The 24,452-nt window shown below is 49.4% G+C and overlaps 1 protein-coding gene across 5 annotated transcripts in view; it reads left to right on the top strand.

The window, feature by feature from the left end:
• LRFN2 (leucine rich repeat and fibronectin type III domain containing 2) overlaps positions 1-24,452 on the top strand; it is a 169,129-nt gene that overhangs the window by 107,058 nt on the left and 37,619 nt on the right. For 4 of the 5 annotated variants that reach the window (XR_004313575.1, XR_004313574.1, XM_032463015.1 and 1 more), the window contains exon 2: positions 21,020-22,444. Coding sequence is in view for 3 of the 5 variants with exons in the window: in XM_032463015.1 (XP_032318906.1) it covers positions 21,045-22,444 (1,400 nt within the window). In the remaining 2 variants the exon portion in view is untranslated. Of the gene's footprint in view, positions 1-6,128; positions 6,149-21,019; positions 22,445-24,452 lie in introns of those variants that run through there. The other variant, XM_032463016.1, reaches the window with a different exon arrangement.

Here is a 24,452-nt window from a genome sequence, read left to right as displayed (position 1 = left end):
AGAAGAGGTGCGTTTCAACACGGGAAGAGGAGGAAAAAGAGGAAAGGTTGGTGGGAGGAGGTGTGGAGCCGGGAGTGCGGGATGGCTAGAGGGGAGGGATGATGGCCAGTCTGATCTTCCACTGAGAGAAAGCCGAAGAGCTGCACAGTTGAACTGTTCCTGGTTAGAGAAGAACATATGGAGGGCGAGGATATTCTGTGACGCATTTTCCCCAGGTGCCAGAATCACCATCAGTAAGTATGCCTAGGTCTGCCTTTGACACTTGTACTCGTGGCCTTGACCCAAGGAGCACAGCTGCCCCCTTTTCATCCCTCTCTTTTCTGTCCCTCCTTGGAGGGAGCCATGAGCCTTGGGTCCCGGACAGCCATTTAATAACTGTGTGACCAAGGAGAGGCTTCAACTATCTGTGCTGGTTTTCTTCACTTGTAAGGTGGAGATGAAGATATTCTCTCCAGGGTTCTTGGAGAATCAAACATGCAAACAATCATACCAGTTTTGTTAACTATCGAGGGCTGTGCAAACTGTCATTACGACCATCATCACCATTGGCTTTTACTCCATATGCGACAGCAGAAAATGCGTCAGTTATAAGCATCCAGAGCGGCTACGGAGTCTGTCTATTTCTGGCTTCACGAGCGAATCTCGTTGGCACACCTGGGTCTCATTTCTCTCCGTCTCTCTTTCCTAGATCCACTTTCCCCAGTGCAGTGTCTCTCCTCTGGCTCTCCGTGCAGTTAGCTGCCTCCTCCTTTCAGTCTGAAGTGAGCCCACACTTCTGGGTCTCTGTATTAGTTTTCTATTCCTGCCTAGCAAACAACCACAGACATTGTGGCTTAAACAGCTCAGATGTATTGCCTCACTGTGTCTGTAGAGCCTCTGCTCGGGGCCTCACGTGGCTGAAATCAAGGCATTCTTACCTGAAAGCTCAGCGAGAGAAATATTCACTCCCAAGCTCTCTTACATTGTTGGCCAGACTCAGTTTCTTGTGGTTTTAAAACAGAGGCCTCTGCTTTCTCATTGGTTGTCAACTGGGGGCCTCCCTCAGCTCCTAGAGGCTGCCCGCTGTTCCCTGCCCCATGGCCCTTCCACAGCATCGGAGTTTGTTCCTTCAAGGCCAGCAGAAGAAATCACTCTGATTTTAAGAAAGGCTGAGTCCCTTTTAAGGGCTCACCTGATTAAGGCAGGCCCATGCAGGATATCTCCCTTTCGGTTAACTCACAGCCAATGGATTAAGGACCTTCCTGAGTAACATGTGGAAAACTCATCCCATACAATGTAACATAATCACAGGAGGGATGTGCCATCATATTCACAAGTCCCACGTCCCACTTTCTCACCCACAAGGGCGGGGAGTCTTCAAGAGGTGGGACTCTCAGAGGCCATCTGAGAATTCTTCCTACTGTAATATCCAAGAGGTCTCAGACAAGCTGAACTTCAGTCCAACAAAGGTTGAGATGCTCCCGGGTACTCTAAGTTTGGAAGACGCAAAGAGGCCTAGAGTGGGGGAGGGTACAGCTCAGTGGTAGCACATGTGCTTAGCATGCATGAGGTCCTGGGTTCAATCCCCAGTACCTCCATTAAAAAAAGGAAAGCAAAAAGAGGCCTAGAGACCAGTAATCGTTAGAGAGGCTGTGTAGACCCGGGGTTCCTAGAAGCGGGGCCTGGGGCAGGGATTAAATGCTGATGCACATTTGGGAGGTACAGTCCCAGGGCAGAGAGAGTAAGGGCAAAGGGTAGGGAGGCGGTGAAGGACGGGAAGTATTGTATGGTGCTGTGTCACTGTCACTCTGACGGCCACTGCTTCACAACAAGCCACAAGGAAGCAGAGCTGAGCATTTATCAGATGCACCTGCTCAGCTGAGCAGAAATTCTCTGGACATGTTGTATGGAGAATCCATGCTTTGGAGGGAAGAGGCGATAGGGGAAGCTAGCTGCCTGGCTTTCTCCTGTCTCCTCTTTTCCATCGACCCCTTTGGGGAGCTGTTCTAGACACCAGATCCCATGCCCTGGGGTGAGGCATCTTGTTCCAGGCCATGACTGCATGGAAGAGATCTGCCGTGGTGGCAACTGAGATGGAGCAAGTCACTCACAACCTGGGAGGCCGGTGAGGCCAGGAGATCCTGGTGTGTTTGGCAGAGCGATACACACTAATCCTGTGCTGATGCAAAGGCACCCACTCACAGAGGAAGGAGAGCAAGGGCAGCGGAGAGTGCCTGCTGTGTGCCAAGTCTGGGGAAATGGCCCAAAGGCAGGAACAATGGGAATACGGGGGCGGGGGGTGGGGGATCAAGACATATTCATTTATTTAAGGTATTTATAACTACTTTTTTAAATTATAGAGGTAGTACCTTTAAATAAAGAATGGAAACAGTAAAAAAAAAAAAATGTGAATGATAAAAATGAAAGTCTTTTTTTATGCCCCAGATTTCCGGTTACAGTTCCCAGAGAAACCACAATTTTTCTGTGTTCTTCCAAAAATTGTCTGGCTTATAAATCAAAGATGGATAGTAGATAGATAGACAGACAGACAGCTAGATAAAGTGTGTGTCCTTTTCTGGGGTACATGTAGGATCTCACAATATATTAGGTTTTGGCAATTCAGCATTTCAGATGTGGATGTGCTAAAGGTGAACACTTAAATTACATATAGTCTTTGTCTGTTATAAACAATGCTGTAATGAAATACTTGTACCTATTTCTTTGTGCATATGTGCAAGTATCTGTGTAGAATTAACTTCCTAGATATGGAATAGTGAACGTCATTTAAATTCCTATAGATATTGCTAAAGTGTCTTCCAGGAAGTCTGTCTTAATTTGCACCCCCACCCCTCCCCGCCCAGTAGTGTTCGGTTGTGCTTGTTTGCCTATAGCCCCAGCAGCACTGGGTATCAACAGTCTTTACTAGTCTCTCAATGAAAAGCAATATTGAGATGTTCTCATTTTCATTTTCTTAATTACGGATGAGGTTGAGTATATTAGACATTGAGGAAGTTTTAAGTAATGAAGTTCTGACTTTTTACCCATCCACTGGATCTGGCAGTCTGCCCTCTTGGTCTGGAGCAACCCAGCTGAAAAGGGGACCTGACTTCCCTAGTGAACCTGGGGTCACTCCTAACAGGATGAGATGGAGCAGAGAGATAGTCCAGCACAAAAGTATGTGGGGACTAAGGGTTAACCCAAAGCAGGGAGAGGCCGGGAGGTGTTTGAACTTGATGAACGATGGATAGGGCTGGACACTGACGTGTATGTTGACTTTGAGCTTTGGCGTGTCTGCCAGAACCTCAGAATTAGTTTGCTGTAGAGAATAGTCAGTATGAGTGACTTTCTGACCGTGGGCATGAAGCATGCCCCCAGCAAATCAGAGACCCTGAGAGGCATCTGTGAGGAAAACTTTGAACCCTCCTGCAAAGCACCCAGTCCTGACCATGCTTCCTTTGGGGAAATGCCTTTGAAGAAAAAAGAGGGGCTTTTGAGCCCAGAGGGAAGAAACATCTGGACATCAAAGCCAACTCAAAGAGAGTTGTGTGTGTCTGTGAATGTCTGGGTAGGGGAAAGGGGAGAGGCTTCCACTGTGGGGGAGCTATGGTGGGAGTGGCATTGCTAAGCATGGTGGCTGTGGGTGTGGTGGGGCGATGCTCTTTATAACAAAGCTTCCCTCTTGGATCCTTAAAGCTAGAGAGGGCTGAGACTTCCTTCATCCATCCTCCACAGTGGGATGTAGGTAAGCATATCAGTGCCAACCAATCACTACCCCCTTTCTCTACAATAGCATTGCCACATCCTCACTCTCCAACTCTCCTTTCCCCCTCTTGCCTCTTCCTTCCAGCCTCTTGGCACTACCAGTGACTTTTCCAGGGTGACAGTTCCTTATGGGGCACACACAGGATAGCACACACAGGCAAGGGGTCGCTCTTATTCTGCATCAGCAGCTTAAGCTACAACCAAGCCTCTGACCCTCGGTGGCTGGTGTGTGTCCATTTATAGTCTCTCTCCCTCTCTCCCTCTTTCCCTCCCCCTTCCCTTCCGTCCTTTCTCTCTCTTCCTCTTCCCCTCTCTCTCTATCCTCTCTCTCCCTCTCTCTGTGTGTGTTTTCTTTCCATGTGATAAGGAAGTGTTGGGGAGAAGGGCAGTTCCAGATTGTTCCCACAGCTGGGAACCTCGCCAGCGTCATCGGTCTTCTCTCTCCTGTTTGTGGTCTGGGCGGCTCCTCTCAGAGCCCATGTGTAAGGTTTGCGGAACCTGATGGGACAGTCAGGTGGGTCTAGTCCCTCAGTTCTTCTAGCTTCTGACGTAGAGAATTTAGGGAGGGTTACTCTCACACACCGCAGACCCACAGACTGAAGTGTACTTCTCTCCCCCACATATCAGGATGAGCTAGGCTAAGAATCAGCTGAGCTCAGAACTCATCCATGTGGACAGTGACATTGTAATCCTGGTTGGTGACACCACTGATTAGTGTGGCTTTGATAGCTCATGTGGTTAATTCTGGCTTGGGGTGCCAACAGGAACAGACCGATGGCATGGTGGACCTTAGACTGGGTGACCTTGCTATTGACCAGACATGACTCTGGTCTTGAGGCCAGTTGATACTATGGATGTTAAGCAGACTGACCTAGAGAAACTCTGACATGCACTGTCACATTACACAGCAAATCTGGTCTGTGCCTCCCCCTTTGTTCCCAGAAGACTTTCATTGGAGAGGTAAGATTGGATACTTAGAAGTTGTCCCAGCATCTTCTACCAAAGCCCCAGCCTCTTTCCTGTGCCTCTGTTTCTCCTCATGTAGAAGGGAAGATGATGGAGATCCCAAGAGTGACCTGGAATGTCCATAATATCATTGTCATTGGGAGAGGTACCCTTGGAAGTGACAAGACGAAGGAGTGATGGTTCCTGGAAGATTGCCCACCAGCAGCCTGTGGAGTTCTTGCTCATTCCTAATCTGGAAGGGAGAAGTGATAGGTCTCCTCATCTCTCTGCAGACAGAGTGGTCCAGGCCCAAGGGCCCTTCCCCACAAGGCCTTCCTTTTATACTTTGGAACCTCCTACGAGGGGCTTCTTGCCTCCCCAGTCACCCAGAGCTACATGTGAGACTAGGGAGTGGAAGACAGCTTGTGTGTTTTGAACAAGGCGAGGCTCATGAAAGGATGCTACTTGGCATTCTGGTTCCTTCTTGTAATTGTCAGGAAACCAGGATCAACACAGCACCACTGGACTCTGGTAATGAAATGTCTGGTCTCATGCACACAGGTCTCGTGGTCAGTCCAGAGAGATGTCCATTAAGTGAAAGGACTGATAATTCAATCACTGCGGGGCTGGACATAAGCAGAGGATGCTGCTTCCCTGGAGAAGGTTTGGCCTACCCTCCTTCTCCCGCCCCTAGTTCTCGGCCTCATGCCCCACCCCCTCGAGCTGGGGCTGGTTTCGTCTCTCTAAATCAGTCACGTAATGCAGGTCTCAGGAATTAGAGCTTGTGCAGGAAGAACCACATCTAGAAATCTCCAACCTCTCTTCCCCAAGTGGATTCACTCAGATAAGTAATGGTCTGAGATCCAGTGAGGACTTGCTTCTTGCCAGCCTCTAGAATAGGGGTTCAGCTTTGGGGGAAATCACCTCTACCTTGCAGAGTCTGATGGGGGCTGTGGACATTCTTCTGAGAAAAATGCTTGATCACATACAATTCAGCACACGATTCCAATAAGTCCATAGACCCCAGAAACCCTTTCTGTGCTGAGTTGTAGCACATATATCTAGCTCCATAGGTGTACTTCCCTCCAGTTCGCGGGGAATAATGCTAGTAAAGCTAATAATAATGTGGGCAGGGATGCCTTGGGGCTATCTTGAGATGAATGGCACCTTCAGTCCATATCTGCACACGTCTAAATGTTGTCCATCCTTTGGCCTCATAGCAAAGCCTCTGAAATTCATCCCTGGTTCTCCTTCCTTCTTGTTTATCTGAAAACCCAAAGAACATTGTAACCCTAACAATGACGACTATTTACTTCTTATATTATATGTGTATATGTGTATATGCCTTCTGTCTTCTCTAAGGGAGACGCATTCCCAGGAGGTGGGGACCAGCCAGATTTGCTCCATCATTGGTTGCCCCTCAGCACCTACTGCGGAATCCTTTCTACATAGTGCATGCTCAGTAAGTGTTCTCGGGACGGATGGATGGATGCTGCATGAGTGTCCTCTCTTAGGGACTACCCGTGTCTAACCACAGTGGGATGAGGCTGGACGTTGACAAACACCGCCCACTTGGCCCTCCTTGCAGGCTCCCAGCACAGTTGCATCTCCCACCCTCACCTACTTAGGGACACAGAGGAGGCTGTGTCTGAGAGGAGATGTCCCTCCCTTCCTCCCAACAACATGCTCAAGAGCCTTTGACATTTAACTGCAGTGCAATTTGTTTGTTTTCACTTGAGTTGAAAATACCAACAAATGTCACCCGCCTTCGCTCTCCTGTCCTGACATGTGACTTTGATGGGCCAGGAACCAGCAACACTAATGAGCATCTCAAGTTTCCATAATTAGCAGAGGGATACAGAGCTCTGCGTAGGTACGAGGTGGGTGTGGAGGTGGGCCCAGCAAAAGAAGGGTGAGCACAGAGCTAGGCATGGGGGCAAGGATGCCTGCTGAGGTCTGTGGTGGAGCAAGGAGGTAGGAGAGGACGGTCCTTTTGCCAGCGCCATCAGAGGGAAAGATGACTTAAAAGTCCAGTGCCTCTCACTGTTTAAAAGGACTTCTCCACATTGCCCTGAAGGTTGTCGGGTTGTCCCCTGCACCTGGGCCAGCTCCTTCTGCCTACCACGTGCCTTCCTCAGAGGTGGGGCTTGCATACCACCTTGTACTTTTGGAAATCATATCCCATTGTGAGCAATAAAACAAAACAAAGTAGCCTAAATGAGAAAAGCTTTTATTTCTCTTTTATGTAGAAAGTGCAGGGAAAAGGGTCAACATTTGAGTGAATGGCATCATGCCAATGTCAGTCTCCTGCTTCGATGTGCACCGCGGGTATGTGAGGTGTTTTCATGGGGGCAGTGGGGTGAAGAGTCTGTGGGACTTCTTACTATTTTTGAAATTTCTTATGAGTCAAACTAATTTTTTTAAGTTAAAATTAAACAAAAACTTCAGAGAGTCCAGGACTGTGCCGTGGTGCTGGGATCACCAGGTGCCCAGGTGCCTTCTATTTTGTCATTTTGTATCCTCAACACGTGGCTACCAGTTCTTGGACCAAGAGTCGTTCACATTCTATCCATGCATGGGAACTTAAGCCAGAGGCATTCATCCTTTCTGGCTCTGCTTGATGTCAAAAAGCAGGAAGCACTTATGTGATGCGAATTAGGAGAAATGCTTACACTCTCCCTGGCCTTGCAGTCCCTCCAAATACTACTCCTACAAGTCAGGGGACAGTGCCTAAAATTTCATTAGGGACTCTTGGTTGAGACAGTGCAGAATTCTCAGTTAACCTAAGTAGCCATTAATACTTCAACCATTGATTGATTTGATCTTTTTAAGTGTTGCATCAAGAATAAGATCGTGAAAGGTTAGGGCTGGAAGAATTCAGAGATCGCCTTTCTCCCAAACACCCTTCCCATGACGTTTGAGGCAACGGAGGGTAACAGGAGTGATGTAGACGGTTGTGGGCATCCCTGCTTTGGCCTCAAGCTCACTCCAATCTCCTGATTATCAGAAGAATGATTTTTTTCACCCTACCTGAGGCTGCTTGAGTTGGGGTCTCAAGCGGAGCACTTGCTTGCTGAGTACTAAACCCCGAGGGTTGCAGGAGAAACACAAAACTCCCTGCCTCACCTGGGCACTGATCTGCTTCTCCCATTCATAACGGGAAGGTGTGAGTCCCTTCCCCAAGTCGGCAACCCCCCCGAATCCTGAGGCCAAGTGATGGGGTGAGTAAAGAGGGAGTTGTACGCCCCCACTGGGACCAGTGTGGAGGGTTCTCTTCTCAGGAGCAGCCAGCCCCCTGATCTCTCACCTGCTTGTGCTCTAACTCTGGGAGCACCCTGACCTCTGAAACATCAGGGCAGGGAACCCCGCCCCAAAACTCTGGGCTGAGCTCCCATTCTCCCTCAGTTAAGTGCTTGATAATAAAATGACTCTGCCGATTGTTTGGCTAGAGCCTTGCCTACATTTTGTTGGTTGGCTCTCCTGGAGAATGAGGGGAGTCCTAGGGTCCCGAGACTGACAGTATTGACAAAACTCTCTGACAGCCTAGAGGGACCAGTGGTCACTGACTAGGAGGGGGACTCCGGGCAAGTCAGCTAAACATCTCTCTGAGCCTCACTTGCCTCATCTGTAAAATAGGGATAATTATCCCAACCACACATAGGGTGGATGAGAGGATGAAAAGATTAAAGTATAAAGTGATTAGCATATAATTAACACTCAGCTAGTGTTCACCATTAGATGGTGATAAGATGATGATGATGATGATGACAAAGATGTCATCTACATTTCAGTGCTAAAGAGTAAGAATTATTGAAGCCAAATTCACATCTTTGGCCTTCGGAGAAGTTCACCAAAAAATATAGGTTTAAGGACATAACTTTTTCAAGATTCCCTAATCACAGATCCCCAGTTAGTTCAGGTGGGAGAAGACATCACCAGACAGTGACAGCTGTCCTTATGGTGATGCTAAAAGGCAGCCAAGTTAGGGGACAGAAGAGCGACCGAAGGTGAAACTCACTGCTGTATCTGTAGTTAAGATCATAACATCACAGCAACTTTAAAACCAATTAATGCTCACATTTACATGGGGGAAACTGATGCACAGAGTAGGGATACGCTGAGCCTGAGGTTAATGAGGTCAATGAGGCAGTCATTTCTTGCACAAAAAAAGCATACAGTTTCTATGAAGAACTAGTATCATGACTTAGGTGCAAAGAATTCCCAGTTTGAGGGGAGACATAGCCCCTGCTTCTCTGTGAGTTCCAGTCTGAGGAGGCAGACAAGGCAGATTTTGCTTCTGTCATTTGTCCCCTGCCAGGTACACCTCTCCCTCTTCCCTCAGTGCTGGCTCTCTGTCTTGCCTTTAATAGATTGCACTCTCCCAGAGGGCAGAAAGGAACTGTTTATTGAGAACCTGCATGGCGCCCAGCACAGTAGGTGCTCCATAAACATTTATAGCTGCTAATGATGTAGCGCGATAAGTAAGTACAGACAACGTAAATGACAGAAGCCTGGTGAACAGAGCACAGAGCATCTGTGCTGGCAGGGCCCTGGTGGCAAGGAACAGGCTGGGGACAGAATTACTAAGAAGCCTGGAGTGAGCAGAGAGGAGCGGCTGGACCCTTTCTCTTTGGCCCCCGTGGTGAGTGGCCATAAAATACCCTGAGCAGGGCTTCATCATGACTTTCATGGTTTCTAAGCACTTTTGCCTTTGAAGGCTCTTTCCCTCCACCTCTGGCCACCTCTCCCCTGGGCTGGAGGCATCCAACTTCCAAACTAATCCTCAAGCCTAGCTCTGGAATCAGAGCAGCTGGGTTGGAAGAAGATTCACTTATTGCTCCTGGATTCCAGCGTCACTTGCCTTAACTCCTGCCCATGGAACCTACAGCAACAGAATTGCTTAAACTGGTGGTTGAGATCCCCTGGGGGTACTGAGTTCTATGAATATGTTCTACATTTTAGCTTTTGATTTTAGTGGCAATCTGAAAGAACAGCCGATTGTGACTTAAAGACAGTCCCCAGAAGAAGAATTACAGTGGGTGACACTGGCAAGATCTCTCTCTGCACCACCTGCTGAAGTGTTTTACATGGAGGGACCCAGTCATCTTCACAGCCCTATGAGATCATCCAACTTTACTTCATCAGAGGTAGTAGGAGGTCAGGCAACTTGCCCAAACCATAGGGCTAGTGAGTGGTAGAGGCAGGATTCAAGCACAGGGTGAAATGGTGTTTTGCCCATGAGGTGGCTGGACTACCACAGCACCTGGAATCTTTGTTCTTTTAGAATGTTCTTGGTAAGATAACCAGCTTTAACTGCTGAAATCCTACCACCTATCCTTTAAGACCACAGTCCAGGGCCCTCCTCACCTGGTTAGGAGGGCTGTCTTCTGAAGAATTCCCATAGAATTCTGCCACTTCCTTTTCCCTCTACTGTGAGGACAGTGTCACCCATCGTGGGGTAAGGCATACCTGGGCTGGGATTCTAGCTCTGCCTTTTGTCTTCAGTCATTGAGCAAGTTATGTAAGCTTCCGAAGCCTCAGTTTCTCCATCTGTAAAATGGAAAAACAGTATTGCTTTATCAAATGGTTGTACGCACTGTCCTCCTCTGCTGGCTTGCAGTTATCCAAGTATGGGTTTGTAAGTTCCTCCTGAGAAGAGAGGAGATGTCCCACTTGGCTCGTCCATTCTCATGTCCACATCCTGCATGCCATGTGGGACAGGTGCTCCACAGATGCCTGATTGAATGATTGAGCCTTTGCTGTGGAGACAGGCACGTTCCTGTGTCTGTTGGGGTGGGGGTGAAGTGGAGGGTCAGAGCATAGGAGGGAGAATGGACTGCACTGTTCCAGATCTCGACTCCAGACAGAGTCTCCAGATAGGAGGCCAAAGGAGAAAGGAAGGAGAGGGTGAAGCAGATAGGGAGAGGCGGAGGGAAACGGGGAAGGAAGGAGGATCATGGAGAGAAAGGGGGGACAGGAGTGGACTGAGTGCTCGGCTGGTCTGTGTCTTCATTGCTCCCCTCCCAGATCTCACCAAACTGGGGCTAGAAATGGATTTGAATACATGAACCACACCAAACACACACACACACACACACACACACACTCACTCACTCACTCACTCACTCTCTCTCTCTGTCATCTAGCCAAATTGCCCAGATGAGGAAACTGAGGCACACAGAGGAGAGGTGGCTTGCTGAGGCCCCGGGCAGGGCAGGGATGGGGACTCAGGTCACAGAACTCCTACACCAGGCTCTTCCTGCTGTATGAGTCTGTCCCTGGGAGCCAGGGAGCTCACATTCCGACATGAAGAAAGACAACATTAGGAATGCAGAGAGCAAATCCCAGGGTAATGGAGCCTGGTGTTTGCAATAAAAATTTAAATGTGCCGTCCTGGTGGCAAAAGCGACTTTTATCTGATCAGCCTGTCAGCGCTTAAGAAGGCTGGGCTGTGTAAATGGCAAAAGCAAATTGAATTCATATTTACTGCCCTTGAGTCTGTGGGGGTTTATTGTTTCCAATGGATTCACCTCTCCTCTTTCTCCTCTTCCTTCTTTCTCTTCCCCCTCCTCCTCCTTTTCCTCCCTGTTCTTCTTACACTTCCAAGTGGTTTCATTATCCAACAACTCACTGGGAAAGTTGACAAGAAAGAAAGCAGCTTTATCTGTGTGCAGATTATTTCCCATCTGCTCCTGCAAGTAAACTCTCCACCTTTATCCACCCTGCCCTGTGCCCCGGGAGGCTGGCCTGTGAGGACAGCTTCGTGCAGGCTCCCTTGTCCTCTGGCTTCCTGGGTTTGGCCGCTGGGAGGCCCAGCAGGAGGTGAGAGGGCAGGGTGAGAGAGAGGGGCCTGTCCCCTTGGCCGCTCCCACCCAGGCTGCAGGTGGTCAGTAGGTTGGATCCATCCCTATTGCGCTCCCGTGGCTGTAACCCTGCGTGGGTTCTGGGAACTGCCCTCTGCCCTCACCCCTTCAGGCCTAGGGGTGAAAGTGTTTGAAAAGACTCCCTCTGCTGCCAGCTGCTGGTGGTCACACCACCCTTCTTGGGTTCCCCTAACCCTGCCCACACCTCTGTAAATAGTCCCTTCACTAAAATTCCATCAGGTACCCCTTCAGCTCTGCCGTCTGTTCCTCCCTGACTGATATGCGTCTCTGTCCTCTCTCCTGTGAGCTTTAATGATATTACGCCAGGGGCAGCGCCTGCTGAGGCCCAGCTATGGACTTACAGGGAAGGGCTGCTTCAGGGATGCCTGACCCTCACCTGGGCTTCCAAGGGTCAGGTGATGAGAGGGGGCTGTGAGGCGCAGGAAGACACTGCTAATATCAGCCTCAGATCCCAGAGGCAGAACTATGGGAAGATAGATACTGGACACAGCCCTGTCCTCGGGGAGCCTCAGTCTGAGGGAGACACAGCCCCGCCCTCAGGGAGCCCCAGTCTGAGGGGAGACACAGCCCCGCCCTCAGGGAGCCCCAGTCTGAGGGGAGACACAGCCCCACCCTCAGGGACCCCAGTCTGAGGGGAGACACAGCCCCGCCCTCAGGGAGCCCCATTCACTGAGGGAGATCCAACCCCTACCTTTACTGACCTTTAAGTCTGATGTCCTGGTCAGATATTGACCCGTAATTAAGTTCTCTAGCTGGAGTAAACTTTAATGCTACCCAACCATTGCCTACCCTGTAGCCTGGGTGGCTTGAAGAAGAAAAGACAATTTTAATTTTAGCCTGAGCCAAACATAATGAGGAGAGTAAATCATAGAGTGAACATTCCGCAGCCAAATGGAAATGAGTTTTGGATTATCTGCCGCGTTGAATTATCCACCCCACTGCTCCCTTCATCGACAGGGTCCTAGAGGGGCCCCCACACTCCGCTTGCTCCCTTAAGTGTGGAGACTAGAGGGAGACCAGGGGTGCTTGAGGATGGGGGTGGTGCTGGTGAGGCAGTGAACCTGGGGGTGCTCTGTGATTTAGAAAGGGCTAAGATGGCAAAGATTGAGTCCTTGTACATGACTCTGCCAGGGAAAACCTTGGACAAGGGAGAAAGGACTGGAAAGGCCCTGCTGACTAGACACACATCCCTGTGTGTCCACATTCTGCACATTCCCCCTCCAAAGTGAGCAGGAGGTGGTCCACCCAGGTTCCCAGAGCTGGAGCCTTGCTTGAGGCTTCAGGTGATGGAAACTGAGAGATGCTTGAAGTGGGGGCAGGGGGTAGATACTTCAGGGAGAGTCTTGAAAGCCATGACTGAATCAAAGCACAGATCTCTCTGTGTGAAATCAGAGCCCCCACACCCTCACACCTGAGGGCTGGCGTGGAGGCTGACGGGCGGAAACGGGGAGGAAGGCTGAGGCCTAAGCTGATGCTGAGAGCTGCCAGCCCTGTGGGCTGTCTGAGTCCCCTAAGCAGGGACAGATCACAGGCAGCCATGGAGATTAATGCATTTGCAGTTGACAACACGGCAGCAAAACAGCATTTGTTCCCATCAAAGCTGAACAAACAGGCTTGCTCCCTCTCCCTTCCTCACGCGCCCTCAACTTGCAGGCAGCCTCATTCACATCCAGGTCCTCATTCGTAAAACCAGGCCCTCCTTCACCCACACAGGTCTCCATTCACACAAACACACCCATTCACTCAGGCAATCACCTCCATTCATGCGACGCCCCCTCACTCACACACCGAGGCGGCTCCAGGCACAGTCAGTCAGACACGCCTGCTTCTTCATGCACACACCTACCTCTCCACTCACCCTGCACACCCATCTGTACATGGGCCTCCCTCATTCACACACACACATTCATCCACATGCTGCCGCACACAGAGCTCAAGACAAAAGAGGGCTGGTGCTCCCCAGCCCCGGTGGTGAACACGCTGTGTAGAAGACGTTTTCCATTCAACTATTAATGTCAATCTTTTGTGGAGGAGCCAAGGTCTCCTTCTTTTAATAGGTTGCTGGTTTAGTCATTGATAAGAATGTGCATGGCTTTCATCATTTTTTATTTCCATGTATCTGACATTTCCACAGTGGCCCAGGCTCAGTGGGTAACTTATATCATGAGAGCTATAATTAAGAATTGTGACCTGGGCTGGATTGCCCATAAATGGACCTGAAACAAGGATCTGAGTGTAGGTGATTTATTTGATGGTGCTTGCAGGACATATGAGAAGGGGAAGAGTCATGGGAGGTGAGATGAGGAGGGGAAGGCAGCCAGTACAAGCTGTGTTAGGAGCAGGTGACTTCAAAGGGCCACTGCACTTCTGGGAGACTGTGCAGAACGTGCTTCAGAATCGTCCCATCCAAGCAGTGAGGAAGTTGAAGTATTTATCCTCCATCCCATCCCCTTCTTAGCCTGCCCGGCCTGCCCCAGATAGAGGCGAGCACACTTCTGCAGTAAGTCAGCCTGTACCGAGTGATGAAGGTGCCAGGGAGTACGGCTCTTCATGCTGGCGCACTCATCATTCATTCATTCATTCATTCTCTCATCAAACATGTCCCTGGTGCCTACTCTGAGCCAGGTCCTGGGCTTGCTCCTGGGAATTCAGAGCTGAACAAAACATAGTCCCTGACAAGAAGGGGTTCCCAGGTGAATGGGGTAGAAGACACGGAAACACAGAATTACACTGCAGCACAATAAAAGCTATCATGGACACGTTTGCAGCGGGGCAGAGTGCTGTAACTGAAAGCAGGGAGGAAGCAATTCAGAGCTTAATAACTCACTTACAATCACAACTGCTTACCTTGCACAACAGAAGTTTAAACAGAGTCTAAATGGGCTCACTCTGCCCTTTGAATGTTTTAGATACCTTTTCCCCTTGTCTTCCCTGTCACCTGTCCTATCTAAGACCACTGTTTTAAGCTAGTTTATGAAGAAGTCCCAGGATTGGGGATGTGGCCTCTTTCTCCGTGGCTTGGCTTGGGGACAGCACAGGGAATGTTTTTGCCCATCCTGTCCAGAAAGGAGCCATGGAGCTGGGACCTTCCCAGGGCAGGGGGCCCCCTTGGGGATTTGGCTTGCTCTGTCTCTCTCTTCTTCTCAACCTCTCCCTTCAAACTAGAAGCTGTAACTCCAAGACCAAAATAGGAGCTGCCTGCAGTCAAAGGCTGTGCCTCCCCTGTCAGACTGGAGCTCTTTGAGGTCAGGAGCTATCTCCCCCTCCAGCACACATTCGTTGAACTTGCCGCCTCCCCTCTTCCTCAAAGTTCTAGAAGGATCCCTGTACAAGGCAGCATCATGGAGAGGGTGTAGAGGAATCAGTTCTGTGATGTTAATTCACTCTTCTTACCCTTAGAAGAAGCCCCGCACTTACTTCCTGAGGGCCTGGGAGGAGGAGGTGCCGGTGTGGGACAAGGGCAGAGCTGAAAGCCTCGAACTGGAATCACACCAGGAGACTCCCAGACAAGAGAAGCAACCCCTTTGTGAAGCTCATGTCTGGGAATCAAGTTTCCCTTTCTGGTCCCCTGGCTCCAGAGCTGGTCCCTTCAGGGCTCCCCTTGAATGGTGTGATTTACGGGGAGCAGCAAGTCCTCTGAGAGGGCAAGTCTGGAAGGACGCAGGCGGCTACCTCTCCTGGCAGATCCAAACCCCTCCCACTCATTAATTCACACTTTCCTGTTGGCCTGGAGCACCCTGGAGGGGCCGTTTCTTTTTACCTGAAGCAGAGACAGGCATCTTACTTGATTTACAGGCTCCAGGGGCGGGTGGCTCCTCGGCTGGTTGCTAAGGTATCTTTTAAATGGAAATCGGGGTGGAGAGATATCACATACATCGTGCCAGCCATCTGCTAAATGTTGCCTCTTCTGTCTGGAACAGCTCGACGTGGTTCTGACAGGGAGGCAGGGCCCAGGGGCTGGGGGGAGGAGGGGAAGTCTGTGGTGTCCACAGCAAGTGAAAAAACAGGAACTTTCCTTTTGTGCCGCCATGTCCGCCATGTCTCTTAGTTTTCCTCTTTCTGTCCTCATCTTTCTTTTTTTCCTTTTGTTTTAAATATAAAATCCCATCTGGAGATTCTGATGACAAGCCACCAGCCTAGCTCCACAACTCTATATTTATTGCCAGTATATTGAATTGTGCGCGTGCGCGTGTGTCTGTATGTGACTCACGACCATCGGGCCTGGCAGGTGGGTCTTTCTGAGCCAATTAGGCCCCTGCTCCTGAGAACACCAGCGTCCCTTCCAGGCCCATCCCCTAGAAGCAGGAAACACAAGTGCCCACATTTAGTCGAACAGCTGGCTGCCACAGGTTACTACGCAATCCGTAGTAGAGGCAGCTAGTTTCTGGGCACACCGGGTACGTGGGGGCCTCTGGAGGGGCCTTTTCCGCTGTAAAGACAGCCTGGAGCCAGACTGTACTCGGTTCGAATCGTAGTTCTTCTCAGGAGAGCTGGGAGAACTTGGCCAGGCCCAAACCTCTTTGAACCTCACTCCCTGGTGGTTAAATCAGGGATAGTAATACTCAGGATGTGAGGTATGGCAGGGCAGGCTGCTCACAGCACAAGGCTGTTCAGCTAAGGGGCTCTTTCTAATTACACAAAAGCACCTCATGGATGAGTGGCAGAGCTGTGAAAACCGCTCACAGACACGGGGCCAGGGTTGGGGTGGGCAGGGAGACACTGCCCCTACTCTGGGTAAATGCCCAGAGGCGCTGATTCCTACGGCACAGCAGGTCCAGGTTCAGGGGAGACTGTCTCTCCTCCCCACCAGCTCAGCCGCCGCTGGCTCCCTGGTAACTCCCCCTGCTCTCCCCTTCCCTCCCCGCTCCTGGCTCATAGACATTCTGAGCAGACAAGCTCTTGCTCCTTTGCAGATGGATTCCTTCCATGAAGGCTGATTCTGACATTTGATACCAGCATCCATTTCACAGCCTCGCTTCTGATCCCCATGCACCTCTCTCAGCTTTGCCCACAAATAATCCCATGACCCCTCCTGCCGGCTTTCATCTGCTTCTTTGTTCCTGATACCAGCCCTCTACTCCTAATCTCCACATCTCCGTGGTCCCCTCCACCACCTACACCACTCCGAGATGCTTAGAGGGACCTAGGTTGCTCCTTCTAATATTCATTCAAATCCCAGCTCAAAAGAGAGATCCTTCCATCCCCCCGGCGTGTGCACTAATTGCCTGTTATCCACCCGCTCCCCTCACCTCCCTCCCAACTTAGGGTTTAAGCTGCTTTTTGTTTGGCTGTGAGAGTAATATATTAAGTGACAGTTCTCAGAATACAATTTTAATTAAGATTCAATAGTCACTTCTCCGTCAGTAATCTTCCATGCTGATTACTTAAAATATATTTACCCAGTTCTATTATGTCACAGATTTGAATTCATTAGACGTTTGTTAATCCTCAACAAACTTTCTTTTTAGTGTGGTTTGTTTAGCATAATTTACAAGGACAAAACCGCTCGGAACGATGGGCCCCAAGCAGGGTGTGCATCCCAGTGTCCAGGTCTTTCCTGCCTGCTGCACCGCCGTCGCTCTCCATCAGAGGGCAGGCGACAGAAGCAAGGAGGGAAAGGCCCAAGGATGCTGTAGGCTGAGGCAGTCCATCCACATTGCCCTGAAGCAGCCCCTACCGGTCAGCCTTACAGGACACAGGGTGGGGTCGGAGACAGTGGAGAAGGGGTCAGGAGAGACAGTGAGAAGAATCCCACAGAGGCCACCGACAGCCTTGGCCCTGGACTCAGATACACCTGACAAACATTGCCATTTCCTGCGTGTGCCGAGATGGGAAGATGTTGGGAAGTCCTGCTTAGCCTTAGAAACTTGCAGAGTTTACTGACAAGGGCTCTTGAGGAGGCCACCTTTCTCAGGGGGCCAGAGGCTTTCCGAACCCTATCCCCCCATACACATGCACACACACACACACACAAACGCATGTACACATCCACCTCCAACTTAACTAGCAAGGGACTTCCCTGGGTGTGGTTTTCTTTCTGTCCCCAGTGGGTAGAGGGGGTACTGCTCACCTCTCCTTGAGCAGACACAGTGACCAGGGACTTATGGCCTCCCTAACACTGAACACAGTGAGCCATGCTGGGAAGCACGGTTAGCAGAAGATGCTTCTAAAGCTTCTGTGAGACTAGGCTGCTCCATGAAAATGGTTTTCTCAGCTGATTAGCCAAGTGAACCTTGGACAGTGTTGATACAGAACTCAGAACCTCAGTGACAATGCCAGAAACTCACTTGGCTCAGCACCTAATTTTATTCATTTATTCATTTATTCATTTGATATGTATTGGGCACTTACTATGAGTCAGGTGTGGTACTGGGAGCTGTGATACAGTGATGGGTGGATAAGATAGATAAGTTCCCTGCCTTGTGGAGTTTACAGTCTAGGAACCCATACATGTACATGATTAAGGAATTATAATTAAAAATGTGGTGAGCGATACGTAGCACAAGTACAGGGTGCTAAGGCGCAAACAGCAGGAGGGCCTAATTTGGTCCAGGGTTTGGAGAGGCTTCCTGGAGCAGGTGGTGTTTAAGCTGAGCCTGGAGGTGGACTAGGAGCGGAGTTGAGGGAGAAGCCGGGAAGAGACCAGAGCATGGAGGAAGTCCTGGAGGAAGATCAAGCCTGGCATTTAGACGTGAAAGGGGTTGAGTGTAGCTGGAGCAAGAACAAGGGAAGAGAGAGTGGTGAGAGATAAAGTGGGGAGATGGGCAGAGCCGGCTTTTGCAAAGACTTTTTCTTCTGTTAAAACAAAAAGAAGGTCAATGCAGATGAAAAAAAGATTCCTATTTGTTATATCAGGCCCCAGCTAAGCATGGACCAGAACACATTTGAATGTGGAGAAGATGGCAGATGGAAAGCTTCCACATGTAGGCACCTCTGGGATGGATGTGCCTGGTGGGACCTGGGTCAGGGCAGGCTGGTTCCCCTCAGGGAAGAGGTCATTGAGGGACTGGCAGGGTGGGCAGTTGCTCATGGGAGCTCAGAGCAGAGCTGGTGGAATAAGGCACATTGATAACAGCTTTTAATGCAGGTGACCATAATGAAGATGAAAAGAAAAAAAAAATTTTGGAACAAAAATAAGCAAGCTTTTTCTGTAAAGGGCAAGACAGCAAATATTTTAGGCTTTGCTGGCCACATTCTATCTGCTGCAACTACTTACTTCCATCATTACTGCATGAAAAAAAGCCATAGACGATACGTAAAGGAATGATCATGGCCATGTCCTAATAAAACTTTATTTACAAATACAAGAAGCAGGCTGGATTTGGCCCGTGGGCTATAGTTAGCTCACACCTGCTCTAATGGTGCTGTCCAGTGTGGTAGCCTATAGCTGCATAGGGCTACTGAGCAGTTGAAATGTGCTCTAAGTGTTAAATACACTTAGATTTTGAAGACTTAGTACAAATAAAAGAAAGTTAAACATCTCATTCATAATTGTTTGCATTGATTACACATTGAAATACTATTCTGGATATGGTGGGTTAAATAAAATACATTATCAAAATTGATTTTACTTGTTTCTTTTCACTTTTTTTATTATGGTCATGTAATTTAAATGTAATTCAATATGTAATATAAAATTACATTTGTGGCTAGTACCATATTTCTGTTAGACATTTCTGTTCAGGAATAATGCTCAGTTCAGATGAAATGTAGAGTTAAGTCTCTGGCGCTGAAGGGTCTCAGGTGGGAGATTTGCCCTTAAAGAAACATGATAATGGAATTCAAATCTTCACAATAAAGTAATATCTGATTGGAATAGGTTTTTGTTTATTATATGTCTTTTTTTTTATCAGCTAGTTCTTTTGTCAGCATCTGTGCTCCTCAAACTGGGAGCTATGGAGCTTTACTTCCCCAAGGTATTAATAGTCGTTATGCAAAAAAAAAGGAGTCTGTTTAGCTAAAAAAAAAAAAAAACCAGCAATGTAGAATTAAACATTAAGCCAAATTTCTTTACTGCCGCAGAATTTCTCAACCCTTCTGAACTTGCTAAGGCGTAGAGAGCTTTCCAAGAGTGAGCAAGAGTGGGCTGCACTTCCCCAGTTCATTGGCCTTAGGAGCCTTCCTTGCAGAACCCTAATTAACACTCCTAGAAGGCAAATTGAGAACTGTTGGTCTGTGTGACGCTACTCAACGAGTGTGCCTCATTTTCCAAAAGTCCAACTCAATTGATGTTTTTAGCACTACATAAATAGAGCCACACTGAGTACAACATGGAACAGTGAGAAAACTGTAAGATTCGGAGGCATAAAGACCTGAGCCACAGTCCTGTTCCTTCCTTCCCTGGAGAGTCACTTATGCAAAAGCACCTACTATGTGCCAGGCAGTGCTTTAGGCCTTTTAGTTGGTCAGTAGTCTGGCTCCAGGCCATCCTCAGAAAAACAAATCCCAACCTTTTGGGGCTTTGTTGCCAGTGCAGAAGACAAATAATAACAGGACAAGTAAGCAAAATATACAGTAAATTAGTGAACAGTTCTAAGGAGAAAATGCAGAGCAGGGAAGAGGGATATGCAGAGGGTGGGGCCCCAGTGAGAAGGTGACTTTCGAGTAAGGACCTGAAGGAGGCTCTCAGGCCACAGACAAGTCCTCATCCATACACGCAGATAAGCCCTTCCCTATGAAGGGTGTTCCTGGAGCCTAGATGAGATGATGCACGTGAAGGTTCAGGCAGAGGACCCAGCACATACTAAGTGCTCATACAAAGAAGCCTTTGCCTTTGCCTCTCCTCCAACCCCTTCTTCAGTTCCCTGAACTTCCAGAGATTCATCCACTGTGTGGATTCTCCATGGTGAAGAATTTATCCAAAGCCAGTTCCCCACTAACCCTGGCATCTCCTGGGGCCAGCTCACTCCTTGTCCATGTTCTTGTTCTTAAGGAATGCTGGTCGAATTTGATTCCATGCTGAGCCTAATCCAATTACGGAGGCAAAACTGGCTTCAAAATACAACCATAACACACTTTTCAAATCCAATGATTATTCGATGAACCACTGGTATGGAATTATCCATCTGCCCATCCATCCATTCAACAAATGTTTATTGAGCATCTACTGTGTTCCAGATGCTGTGCTAGATGCAGGGAATACTGCAATTAATAAAACAGACAAAAGTACCAGCCTTCATGGAACTGACTGCCTAGTGGGGGAGATAGAAAATATTCCATGAACATCATTAGTAAGTAAATTAAATAGTCTATCAGAAGGTGATAAGAACCAAGGAGAAAGGAAAAAGCAGAACTGTATTAGAGAGATTGGGAGAAGAGACTACACCTGCCGGAGCAGATGCCACTCTGTGCTGCTCCCCAAGGCAGGGGGTGTGTGTGAGGGAGGAAGCCCTGGGCAAGGGCATTAGAAAGTCGCCTCCTGACCCTGACCTTGTGTCCCTCCCTTCCAGGCACCGTGGCCTGAGTGACCAGACCATGGAGACTCTGCTTGGTGGCCTGCTGGCGTTTGGCATGGCGTTTGCTGTGGTTGACGCCTGCCCCAAGTACTGTGTCTGCCAGAACCTGTCTGAGTCACTGGGCACCCTGTGCCCCTCCAAGGGGCTGCTCTTCGTGCCTCCCGACATTGACCGGCGGACGGTGGAGCTGCGTCTGGGCGGCAACTTCATCATCCACATCGGCCGCCAGGACTTCGCCAACATGACGGGGCTGGTGGACCTGACCCTGTCCAGGAACACCATCAGCCACATCCAGCCCTTCTCCTTCCTGGACCTCGAGAGCCTCCGCTCCCTGCACCTCGACAGCAACCGGCTGCCCAGCCTCGGGGAGGACACCCTGCGGGGCCTGGTCAACCTGCAGCACCTCATCGTGAACAACAACCAGCTGGGCGGCATTGCTGACGAGGCCTTCGAGGACTTCCTGCTGACGCTGGAGGACCTGGACCTCTCCTACAACAACCTCCATGGCCTGCCCTGGGGCTCCGTGCGGCGCATGGTCAACCTGCACCAGCTGAGCCTGGACCACAACCTGCTGGACCACATAGCCGAGGGCACCTTTGCTGACCTGCAGAAACTGGCCCGCTTGGACCTCACCTCCAACAGGCTGCAGAAGCTGCCCCCAGACCCCATCTTCGCCCGCTCCCAGGCCTCTGTTCTGACGGCCACGCCCTTTGCCCCACCCTTGTCCTTTAGTTTTGGGGGCAACCCGCTGCACTGTAACTGCGAGCTTCTCTGGCTGCGGAGGCTGGAGAGGGACGATGACCTGGAGACTTGTGGCTCCCCAGGGGGCCTCAAGGGCCGCTACTTCTGGCACGTGCGCGAGGAGGAGTTTGTGTGCGAACCGCCTCTCATCACCCAGCACACGCACAAGCTGCTGGTGCTGGAGGGCCAGGCGGCTACGCTCAAGTGCAAAGCCATCGGGGACCCCAGCCCCCTCATCCACTGGGTGGCCCCTGATGACCGCCTCGTGGGGAACTCCTCCAGGACGGCCGTGTATGACAATGGCACCCTGGACATCCTTATCACCACATCTCAGGACAGCGGCGCCTTCACCTGCATCGCTGCCAACGCGGCCGGGGAGGCCACGGCCACGGTGGAGGTGTCCATCGTCCAGCTGCCACACCTCAGCAACAGCACCAGCCGCACCGCGCCCCCCAAGTCCCGCCTCTCGGACATCACTGGCTCCAGCAAGACCAGCCGGGGAGGTGGAGGCAGTGGGGGCGGGGAGCCTCCCAAAAGCCCCCCGGAACGGGCCGTGCTGGTGTCCGATGTGACCACCACCTCAGCCCTGGTCAAGTGGTCCGTCAGCAAGTCCGCCCCCCGGGTCAAGATGTACCAGCTGCAGTACAACTGCTCCGACGATGAGGTACTGATTTACAGGTGAGCCGGGGCTGCGGCCAAGCAGGGAGGTGTCTGACGGGGCAAGGAGGAAATGATGGGGAGGGTTTAGAGCTGCTCCCACCTATACCCCACCACCCCAAAGGTGTCTGAGGGATTCTGGGGACAAAGTGTGTCATTTGTGTAGGTAAGAGGGAGTAGAAAGAACATTATCTACACGTTTAAGAAGAAACGACCCCACGTGGGTAGCCCGAAGAGATGTGTTTGTAGGAGGACCATGCCTCCCAGAGGCGTAGCTGTGGTAGGAGGTCTCATGGCTATGAGCCTTCAAACTTTCTGTTTTGAGCTTCAGGTGGAGGACATGCAATAGCAATGACCAGATCTCTCGGCCAAAGGGTCTGACTCCTCCAAGAAGGAATGGATCTGGCCTTCACTTAGGCTTATAGGCAGTGGTGGTTAAGGTCTGGAGGTGTAGAATTCAGATATCACTCTGCCACTTGTTTGTCATTTGAGTCTCCTGGCTGGCCTCAGTTTTCCTCATCTTTAAAATGGGGACAGTCTGTACCTAACTTAGTCTGCGGGTATTTGAACCCAACTCAAACTGGCTGAAAAAAGAAAAAGGGAGAAGTAATGTGTTGGCTCATGTAACTGAAAACTCGAGGTTCAGCTAGATCAAAGGCCTCATAAACATCCTGCATTCTCAGTGTCTCACCTTCCCTAAGTTTCGTTTTCTTCTGGTTTGGCATCACCCCCAGGCAGCTTCTTTCCTCTGAACAGCCCTAGAGGGAGACAAGCTTCCCTGTCCCAGCTGGCCCCACAGGAGTCCTGGATGAGCTCAGATAAACTGGAGCAGGTCATATGAACCTATTGGCTATTAGAGGTGGGGTCATCCTGGCCTCTCTGGGTATCAGTCTCCTCATCTGGAAATGGAGACAGTGATGTTGACCTTGCCAATTTGCTGTGAGGATCAAAGGGTCATTTCCTAGGCTGTTAGAAAGGGAGGTTAAGAAGGAAAAGCTGCAGTAGAATTGCCTGTCGATCAGAGGGAGGGAGGTGCTCATGGATGATGGATCCAAAGGGTCCAAAAGGTCAGGGGCTGAGCACAGGTGTGTTCCCTTCTCAGCCAGCCTCAGCTCGTGTTGAACATGAGAATCTTACAGCTCAAGGAATGCTTGGTTTCTTTTGAAATCCTGTGTGTTTTATTTTAAGCATTTTAAACGATTATTCTGAGAAGGGATCCCATTGGCTTCATCAGACAGCTGAAGGGTCTGTGGTGCAAGAGAGGTCAAGAACCTTGACCCGTCGGTGAGGTTTCTTCTGGCTCTGACTTTCTGAGTTGATGAGTCAGTCTCTAGATGGGAAGGTGTGGGGAAAGGAAGACATTTGTTCACCAGATGGAGTCCATGAGTCGGAGGGTGGGTGCACCATGGACCTAGAGGAGCCAAGAATATCCCTTACCTGGTATCATATGTGTGGCTTGTCTGGAGAGCAGCTTTGTTCTCAGGATGTAAAGAAAATAGCATTAAAACTTAACTGAAATATATGCATATTTATATATATACATATATATGAAATTAAACTTAAATCTACATATGTATTTTTTCTAATTATAAAAATAATATTCTTTGTAGAAATTTTGGAAAGCAGAAGAAATGATAAAGAGAGAAATAAAAATTACCTATAATCCCACCACTCAAAGTTAACCAGAAGCATTTGGCCTCTAAGTTTTATTTCAGTTCGAAACAACGCTTATGATCAGTCTAGTGTGTGCATTTGCTTCTTAATTCTTTCCATTCAACATTGCAGCTTGCTTAGCTCCTATGGTATTAAAGTATTTTTCATTTGGCTATACTATAATTTATTTAATCAATCTTCTATTGTTGAACATTTAGGTTGTTTCCATTTTTCAATATTAAAAGTCATGCAGCAAAAAAAAAAAGTAATGCAGCAATGGATGTATTTTTGTACATAAATATATCTGTGCAACTTCAGTGATTTTCTTAGCATATTTTCCTAGGGGTTGAATCACTGGTTTCATAGGTAAATGATA

This window comes from Camelus ferus, chromosome 20, assembly GCF_009834535.1.
Source record: "Camelus ferus isolate YT-003-E chromosome 20, BCGSAC_Cfer_1.0, whole genome shotgun sequence".
Lineage (NCBI taxonomy): Eukaryota > Metazoa > Chordata > Mammalia > Artiodactyla > Camelidae > Camelus > Camelus ferus.
Note: the sequence above shows the minus strand (reverse complement) of the source record. Positions and strands in the feature narration are given on the sequence as shown.